This window comes from Solanum verrucosum, unplaced genomic scaffold, assembly GCF_900185275.1.
Source record: "Solanum verrucosum unplaced genomic scaffold, falcon-dt-bn FXZP01000207.1, whole genome shotgun sequence".
Classification (NCBI taxonomy): Eukaryota; Viridiplantae; Streptophyta; class Magnoliopsida; order Solanales; family Solanaceae; genus Solanum; species Solanum verrucosum.
The window spans coordinates 4,263,721-4,273,583 of record NW_026019996.1 but is presented as its reverse complement, the minus strand read 5'-3'; the positions used below and the strand labels follow the sequence as shown (position 1 = coordinate 4,273,583).

General features: G+C 32.3%; 1 protein-coding gene across 1 annotated transcript; it reads left to right on the top strand.

Moving 5' to 3' along the window:
* The first annotated feature begins 3,445 nt into the window (after positions 1–3,445).
* Positions 3,446–8,968, top strand: LOC125819279 (uncharacterized). Its single transcript, XM_049498747.1, has 9 exons — positions 3,446–3,874; positions 4,248–4,284; positions 4,365–4,443; positions 4,516–4,561; positions 4,627–4,725; positions 6,332–6,400; positions 6,471–6,849; positions 6,940–7,091; positions 7,935–8,968. The coding sequence occupies exons 1-9, from the start codon at positions 3,488–3,490 to the stop codon at positions 8,763–8,765; spliced, it is 2,079 nt and encodes a 692-aa protein (XP_049354704.1). The 5' UTR covers positions 3,446–3,487; the 3' UTR covers positions 8,766–8,968.
* Positions 8,969–9,863: the final 895 nt, after the last annotated feature.

Below are 9,863 nucleotides of genomic sequence, written 5' to 3'. Positions count from 1 at the left end.
CTCAACAAATATTAACATTTCTCTTCGACAAAGTAAGAGAACATCCAATGTGGTACTAGAACATGCATCTTGTATGCACCAGTAATTCTCAACTTTTTATATGTATGTATCTTCAGTAACATATGGAATCTAACATATTGCACTTAAGCTATGATTTTTTATTTAATTTGTTCCTCCTTAATCTTAAAGTATTGATATGTAATAAAAATATAAAATATTTGAAAACACATAATATTTTGTTGGATTATCGGGTTGTTCTACGGTTATGCTATGAACCTCTAATCTTTTGAAACTCTTCAAATGAGAACTTTCGAATTTCAAAAGTGGGATCGAATTGATTGGTTGTCGGGTTGGGGACTAGTGTAGGGTTAGAAAATTCGAGCAAGAAAGTAAAAGGTTTTTGACAAAGTAAATTATTCTATAAAGTGTAAGAAAAACTTCTACTTTATAAAGTGGAAGAAAAATATTCATTTTATATTAAAATTTAGTCGTTAATAGATTAACGTCGGTCGTTTATATTTTTTTTATATAATGGAAGAAAAAATTATGCTAAGCTTATTTTAGTTATACTCTAAAACGGTGACTTATTTATGTCAATTTTATCTCTTTATGGCTCAAATAAGTTCTGCACTCTTTGTTTTAGGTCTCATTTGTTTGCACTTAATGGAGGTCTGAATCTGAATGGTTCAGACATTAGGTCATTAAGTGCGTTTGTTTTTTTTACTAAAAAAATCTCTTAATGAGTCTGAATGGGTCCGAAAAGGTGTGAATGAATCAGATTTGTGATAGTCTTATTCTCATTCAGACCCTTTTAAAGACAGATTTATTTTCGGAAAAAAATTGTGCTCCATATTTTTTTCTTCAAAAAAAAAATTAAGCCTCTCTTATTCTCTAACTTTATTAATTATCCAAATTATTTTCCTTATACTTTTCATTTTTGTTCTTGTGGCTTGTTTACCAAGAATTGATAAAATTTATTGTAAATTTTTTATTTTGACTAAAGTGCAAAACAAACTTCATAAATATGTGATTTTGAAATTTTAAAAAAAAAGATGACATTCTAACAATTACTTTTATCATTATAATTTATATATATAATCCACGTAGTTCCATTTTATTTTTATCAAAGTTAAAATATTAATTTATAATTTAAATATATTAATGTTTATCAAAGACTGGGTTTTTTTCTAATATCTTGTTAATGTAATATTTAACTACAAATTAATAAAAATTATATATATATGTACACACTTATATTCAGATGTTTAATAACAAACAATCTTAATCATTCAATGTTCAGATCTAGAGACAAGATTTTAATCATTCAGATGTGCATTCATCTAAACATCTTATTCTTAATGAAAACAAATGAGGCCTTAAGAGTAATAGTGGACCGAGAGGTACATTTAACCCAATAGGTGAATGAGGAGATTTTAAAACCTTTTCAGATAGTCCAGGAATTTTTTTGGCCCTTTTCCGTTTATTTTTTTTATTATTGATTAATTTTTTTTAATGATAATTATTGTATTTTTGTGGTGCTAACATGTGACACTTTTTACTTCTCTTATTATATTTAGATTTGTAATTTTTGTTTTACAAATGTTTAAATTCGTATTTTGAAGAGTTTGGTTCAAAAAAGTGTAGATGATGTTATTAAGAATAGTATTTTTTCAAAGATATGCGTTAGGAAGTTTAGATTTATTTTAGGGATGAAATTAGTTATTATTTAAAATTTAAATTAATTATTTAGGTATTTTGTTGTGGCTAGCTTTCTTTTTTTAAAGGACGTGATCTTTTTTTTTTTGAATTGAATTGAAAGTTTTTTCTTTCTATTATTAAAACAAAATAAGGCATATTATAATTTATATGGATAGAATTTAAAACAAATTTTAGAAAAGAAAGGGGAAAAAAATACCTCAATCCACAATTTTTAACTTTTTTTTTTGACAATAAGTTTTTGAGTTTATAATGGTAATTATCTTTATTTTGCCAAACAGTTTTAATTATTTTTTTTAGTATTAATTTTTTATGGTAATTATTGTTTTTTTATGACAATCAGTTTTAAATTTATTATTATTGCATTATTTTTTTTAATGGTACTTATTGTTTTTTTATGGTGATGACACGTGACACTTTTTACTTCTCTTATTATATTTAGATAAATAGATAGATTATTGATTTATTTATTTTTGACAAACAATTTTAAATTTATTTTCTGGATTAGTAATTTTTTATGGTAATTATTGCATTTTAATGACTATCAGTTTTTAAATTTTATTACATTAATGGTAATTATTGTTTTTTTTTTGTGTGACATGTGACATTTTTTAATTCTCTTATTATATATAGTTAGATTTTTTTTTTATTGTGATTATTGTTTTTTTATGACAATCAATTTTAAATTTATTTTTTTGATTATCAATTTATTTTTTTAATGGTAATTATTTTATTTTTTGTGCTAACACATGACACTTTTTACTTCTCTTATTATATATTGGTTATATATAGAGATAAGATGATTTTCTTAATGGTAAATATGACATAAATAAACTAGATATTTTTAAAACAAAATAAGGCATATTATAATTTATATGGATAGAATTTAAAACAAATTTTAGAAACGAAAGGGAAAAAAAAATACCTCAATCCACAATTTTTAACTTTTTTTTTTGACAATAAGTTTTTGAGTTTATAATGGTAATTATCTTTATTTTGCCAAACAATTTTAATTATTTTTTTATTATTAATTTTTTATGGTAATTTTTTTTTTTTTTATGACAATCAGTTTTATAATGACCCAACGGAAGTATGAGTGTGACGGACATATTACTATTTATAATGATGCAATATTTATGATGTCCACGTGGACACATATATACCTTTAAAATACATTATTAAATAGTGCAGGGGTAAAAGGTCATTTCCAGAGTTCGATATCGTTATAACAATTTCGATCAAAGTTCGAATATGATAATTTAAGAGAAATGATAAATTTAAGAGAGAGGATAAATTTATTTTATTATGAATTTTTTTTTATGATACTGACACGTAACACTTTTTACTTTTTACTTCTATTATAAATATATCATATATAGATAGATAGATTCAAACTGGTTTTAGGAATTTGCCTAATTCTTCTTTTTAAAGAAAAAATAATGATATAGGAAATTATCCTTCACCACGTGGACAAAATAATTTTATAAAATCGGATAATTTTTCGTTAACCATCAAAGACATAGGTAAAAATAATTTCAAACAAAAATAACATAAATAAACTAAATTTTGACTTTTAACTAATAACATAAATAATGAAAGTAGATGATATAATTAAGCCTTTCTCTTAAATTCTGTCATAACTTATTACATTAATTCAATTCAAATAGTGACCCATAACTCCATGAGTATTAACCACGTATAAAAAATAAATAAAACAAAAATTAGGAAAAAGAATAATCAACGTTGTTTGTAGAGAGAGACAGAGAGAGAAATGGGTAAGGTAGCAACCACCACAGCAGCGCCGACTGAAATGAAGAAGAAGAAGAAGAAAGGCCGTCCTTCTCTTTCAGATCTCCATGAACGTGACAATAAACTTTCCATTTCTACCCCTTCCCGTCGATCCAATCGCCGGAACCCTAATCCGAACTCGAATTCTCCGCCTCCGGACTTCATCGACGACGATGACGAAAGAAAAGAGAAGAAAGTCAAATTAGTTGTGCGTTTGCCTGAATCAAATCAACAACATTTCGAACAAGATTCGTCTTCTGCCAATTCACTTTCTGATTCCGACGGTGATAATCACGACGCGTCTGTTAATGTTAAGAGAAGGAAAATCGATTCCGTGGATCCCAGATCTGACGACGTTGTTGCTGATCAGGTGGTGAAATTTGGAGTTTTTTGCTAATTTTCAAAAGCTTAATTTATTGAGTCAATAAATGTTCTTCTATTTTTGGAAAAATTACAATTTTTGTTTTTCGTTGGAAATTTCCTATGTTTATGTGATCCAAAACTTATTTGGATTTGGCGCCTAACTTCAACGTTCCTTTTTTTTTTTTTTCTGGTGATTTTAAAGATCTGATGTGTTTTGACTGAGTCGCTGCTTTTTTATTTCAATGTATTTTCGAAATTTTAGAAAGTAATTAATTAAACTTTTATTACTTGCAGTTGCTTATTTTTCTTCTTTCATTTCCAAAAGTCGCCTACTTCATTTGAGTGTTGATGTATATTTAGTAAAAAATTGAATTTTGCAGGAGGAAAAGCTTTCGAAAGCGACGGACACATCAAATGGTGCAAATTCGAACTATTTTCACGAATTTTCGTTTTGAATTCCCAGTTATTGTTTTTAAATTCTGTTTATTGTTGGTTAGGGTCGCCATTGGTGTCCGGCCCCACAACACCTTTGCCAGACAAAAAGTTGTTGGTGTTCATACTTGACAGACTTCAAAAGTAAGATTTCAGATTTTTTCACTTTCTTTTTATTTTTTCCATATCTCAAATTCTCTCTATGTTCAAATGCAGGAAGGACACTTATGGTGTATTCTCCGAGCCTGTTGATCATGATGAGGTACTCTTTTGCAAGAGACACATTTAATTGTATTTTTAGTAGATACTGAAATAGTTTCTTTGCAGATACCTGATTATCATGAGATTATACAGCATCCTATGGATTTTGGAACCGTGAGGAAGAAACTTGATGGACGACTCTACTCAAACCTGGAGGAGTTAGAGGTCGGTAAAGGATTACTCAATGGTCGAGTGTATTCTATTTGTAGTAGTTGTGGATTCAACTTTCCATTGACACTCCATGGCTTACTTTGGAAACAATTACGGCTATTGATATTTTATGCAAACTTGTAGATTCTCCTGTTTGCTGATGTTTTCTGTTGCCTTTTGTAGCATAATGCTGACTGCACGTTGAGTTAAGCACAAAATTCTTTTTAGGTTACAGTTTCCTGTTTTAAGTTCCGATCTGGTGATATTTATTTTTGTTTTATCATTTAAGAAATTTCGTGACCATGCAAATTTAAAGTGGTTAAGGGAGGACCAATATTCTTGAATTTATCAGTTTGATATTTGCTCTGTTGGTCATTTATTAAAGCTTAGGAGTGTTGGCAAGATGTCTGACCTTCATAGCCATTAGAGTCCCTTGTTTTTGGATCCTTGTGTCCAGACTAATTCTCAAGGCTACAGTGCTGCAGTCGTTGTTAACAGTGTTATTTAAATAAAAGAAGCTATGACAGTAAGACTTTTGTGTTTGATTTGCTTTCAGTTAAGCTGAAGCTGTTGAACATGTTCATTGTCTTCCTCTCGACCTTATCAGCCTTTCATGCACAATTGATTTTATATATTTCTTATCTTTAGTTGGTTTAGAATTCAAGACTTATCCTCATGATCATCTCTCTTTCTTGGTTGTTTAGAGCCCGTTTGGATTGGCTTAAAAAAAGTACTCCCTCCGTTTAAAAAAGAATGACCTAGTTTGACTTGGAACGGAGTTTAAGAAAAGAAAGAAGACTTTTTAATCTTGTTGTTCTAAATTAAAGTTATGTCAAATGTACCAAAATGCCCTTTAATCTTGTGGCCTTAAACATGTCACGTGGAAAGTTGAATTTAAAGTGTTGCCAAAAAAGGAGAGGGAGTAGCTTTTAAGTTAAAAATAAAAAGTCAAACTGAAATGACTTTTAAGTCAAAAAATAAAACGTAGGTGAAGACCAACTTTTGGTTTTTGACTTATATTAAGTCATTTAAACTTATTTTAAGTCATTTTTCACCTTGTCAAACACTTCCTAACTTATTTTAAGTCATTTTTGACTTATCTTAAGTTATTTTTTATATTTGTCTAACACTTACCGAATTTAAAAACTGTCTTAAAAGAAGATTTGACCAACTTTCAAGTCAATCCAAACACCCTCTTAGTCTAGAATTGGAAATTAATTCTAAAGATGAAAAAAAGAAGCAGCAAAAGAGGCATCAATATAAAGAAGTTAAAAGAATACGATAAATATGCAGGTCTCAAATTCCAGAATTTATGATGCATTTGGGGAAGGTATGCTTAAGGAGATGTAAATGTACCCAAATGCACTATCATCGTTAGCCTGAGGATGTTCTTCTAGTGTTTGTTTAGTCATGGTGTCTTATTTCTCATTTTGTTTAGCAAAATTTGTGTTAGGTTGCTTATTTTCGCTTCTTGATACTTCTATTGGTTCAATTAGTTTTTTTTTCATCATATGCTTTATTATTGGTGGGGTGCAATTGTGTTTGTCCTGAGAAAATGCTGCTGGAGTGGTAAACAGTTAAAATTTGATGCTGACCTCTGGCACAATGTCGGCTCATGCAGGCTGATGTCTTCTTAATATGTTCAAATGCAATGCAATATAATGCCTCAGATACTGTTTACTTTCGGCAGGTGCGCATTAGCCTTTGTCTGCTTCCATTTTTTTTTGCTTCCATTATTTCCTGAACATATTGCTCTTTAGGCACGGTCTATTCAAGATCTGGCAAAAAGAGATTTTGATAATTTGAGGCATGAAGGGGAGGATGGTGAGCTGCAACCTAAGGTTGTTCGTAGAGGCCGGCCCCCAAGCAAAAATCTTAAGAAGTCTGAAGAGAGTTCTCCACCCCCAAGCAAAAACCTAAAAATGTCTGTTGAGGGTTCACCTATTGATTGTATTGCTCCTGAGCTTTCTTCAGGCGCCACTCTTGCTAGTGGAGAGGAAAAAGTCGGTGGATCTAATTCTTACAATCTAAGAAAGGGACCTATGCTTTATAAGTTCCGTTCTGCTGATATATCCTCCACATATCGCTCTCGTGGTGAAACTTATTCTGAATGGTTGGTTGATTGGAATGAGTTTCCAGGTTTGTACCTTACACTCTTTTTTTGTTTTTCTGCAATCTCTTTTCTTTTTCTATTTTGTTGAAAAAAGCTGATTGTTTTGTTACGTGCAGCTTCCATTTTGAGGGCTGATCTGAAGTATGGAAAGAAACATTTTTCAGTTGATGAAAACAGGCGTGACACATACCAACTATTCCATCAGTCAGCTTCTTGTAGTGAGCCATCTTTGTTGTGGAATGCTGATGACCTAAAGCGGTTAATGGCAGTATGTACTTTAAGCCTATGTTATTTTTTTTTAATAACCGAGAAATTCGACAGCCAGTGACACAGGGTTTGAAAATCGGTGGATGATGGGCCCGCCCTCTACCCTTCTCCACTTAAATACCAGGCTTTTTATCTGTGTTGAGGTTCAAACCTGTGACACACTCGACCTAAACATCCTATGTTGTGCTCTTACCACTAGACGAAATACCCTTGTGGCTTATGTTGCTTTCTTTTCTCTTTCTTTCTCACCTTTTATTTTTCTTTTTCTCCCTGCTCTCGACGACTGCAGGGTGTTGTGGACGTTTTCACTGTTTTTTTTTATAGCTGTGCAATGCCTTTCAGGAAATACTATGCTGCTGCTGTCGAGTTTTGCAAATTATTATTTTGCATTTCCGGTACACATTATCTTCTAAGACTACCTATTAAAAATGATAAAAACACTACCTTCTAAGACTCGACTTTGATGAAAATGGAGAAAAACAAATCTTTCCACCTCTAGGTTGCTTGTAGGTATATCAACTGTACTGCAAGATAAAGTTCATGTTTTTAGTGCACTATATTGGATGGGCAAACATTAATTTGTTTCACTAATGATTCTGCTGTGAAGTATTAACAGTCTCATGCTGGACCTTCTAAACACTTTTTAGGGCTGATCCTCTCCCATCAATGCAATCAAAGAGTGGGGAAAAATTGCAGTAATCAGTCTGGTGTATTGTCACTCTTGCCAGATTACCTTGTCCCACCATCCCTGAAAGAAAATAAGATGCCTTTATTTTCTTGTGATTGTGTGTGATTATCTTTGATGTTGTCTTATGCAACCAAGACTAATCTGACTATAATGCAGGTTGGTGTTCACATCGAGCAGCATGCATACGCTAGAAGCCTTGCCAGATTTGCTGCAGATCTTGGGCCAGTAGTCTGGAAAGTAGCTTCTAAGAAGTTAGAAACTGTTTTACCTGCTGAAGTAAAGTTTGGTCCTGGATGGGTAGGAGAAGGTGGAGGATCAACATTAAAGTCAACTTTTTCATCTCAGAACAAATCATCAGATTGCTTGGCAGCTGATCACCATTCTTCTAGAGCCGTTATACCATCTCTTCGGGGAGTAGGTTCTGCTGTCATGTGCAGGCCTAGTGATGGAAATGTTGAAGCTGGTAAGACATTGAACAGCCAAAATGATGTAGCAGAGGCTAGTGGTGATTTTTCCTGTGCATTTCCTGCATCTAACTCCCAGGCTAAGCAGAAACCTTCCGGCAACCCAAGAAATGGTTTCAGTGGTATGATTGGGTATGATTTGTCTGCGCAAATGGAGGTAAAAAGGCTGTCCATGCCTAAAGGGGAACCAAACCTACAAGAGGCTGCCTCAAGGCCTGGTGGTCAATTGCTTGGAACAGTTCCTAAAAGAGATGTTTCATCCTCACATCAGTCGCCTTCAAACCGTGTCTCCTCTCTGGAAAACAGTTTACGAGAAAGCTGGAGTACATTGCATTCTGGGAATTTAGAGCAGACTTGGAGGGTTTCTGGAGATTCTCAACCTGCCTCTGTATCTGCAGGGCAGTATAGGGTATCTCTTCCAAATCCGCCGGACCTGAATGTCAAAGTCCAAACTTCAAGCTCCCCTAGTTCTAGTTTACGAGTTGGATCCCCACAGCAGCCAGATTTAGCATTGCAGCTCTAACTTATTTATTAGCCCTTTCTGCATCTGAACCAGGTGAAGTAGATTATTCATGTTAACCTAAATCATGGTAGGGGCACTAGGAAAATGGATGTATCCAATTTTTAGATTGAAACTAGGGAATTGGTATGTAACAACATTTGAGAATTTGAACCCATGATTCAAATAGATAGTTGGGTGGGGAATATCCGCAGTTGATACTGCAACTCTGTAAGTAGTATCTCCCAAATATTTTGGCAAAAAACCAATAGGTAGGTAATTAGGGGGGGGAAATGGTTTTTGGCTTCTTTTTTAAAAAAAAAAATTGATTTTGGTTATATATTACAACCCTACAATGCATAGCAACATAATCTAATCAAGTATGTGACAACTTTTTAGTATCATCAAGTTGATTTATATGGTGTACAATGTGGTTTAATATAATGCCATATAACCAAAAAATAGTCTACAATGATCTCCAATGATTGTTTTGTTTTGCCTTAAACACAAAAAAACTAGTGTCTAAATTACGATGGATGATCATTAATGGGCATTGATCACTCATAAATAATCAAATATTAATGTGTTCACATCTAATTGGGAAGCAAGTCTTATTATACTAAATAGAGGAAATACATAATTACCCCATGAAACTTATATCCTTTTTTTAAGTAGACATCTTAAGTTTGCGGGGGTCCTATTACCCCCACGAAACCATCCTAAAGCACAATAAATACATCATTTTGACCCGTTTCACACCCATCAGTGTTGTCACGCAGGTTGGGCGCGTCAAGGAATAAAAAAATAACATCCAACCAATGTTAAACTGCCATGTGGCATTCCCAATTTAAATTAGCTTCTTCATTAAATAGACTATCTTCCCCAAAATTATCCATTGTTAGCCGTTGGATTTTTGCAATTTTTCATTTTAATTTATTTTTTTTTGTTTAAAATCTGTGAAATCAATTTCCTATGATTAGGTTTTGAGGGAGAGATGTCAAATGCAAGCTTGAATCGCATTTGTAATGATGAGAACGATCCAATGTTGCATTTAACAATGCGATGCAACTCCAGAACCTGATCAGTCAGTGTGAGTTTTTTCAATGCAGACACATCTACAGA

What these genes read in the sequence shown, in the direction of transcription:
- LOC125819279 (XM_049498747.1), top strand. Translation starts at nt 3,488, where the DNA reads ATGGGTAAGGTAGCAACCACCACAGCAGCGCCGACTGAAATGAAGAAG. An exon ending in AGCGACGGACACATCAAATG is followed by an intron (nt 4,285 to 4,364) that starts GTGCAAATTCGA and finishes ATTGTTGGTTAG; the next exon opens with GGTCGCCATTGGTGTCCGGC. An exon ending in ATACTGTTTACTTTCGGCAG is followed by an intron (nt 6,401 to 6,470) that starts GTGCGCATTAGC and finishes ATTGCTCTTTAG; the next exon opens with GCACGGTCTATTCAAGATCT.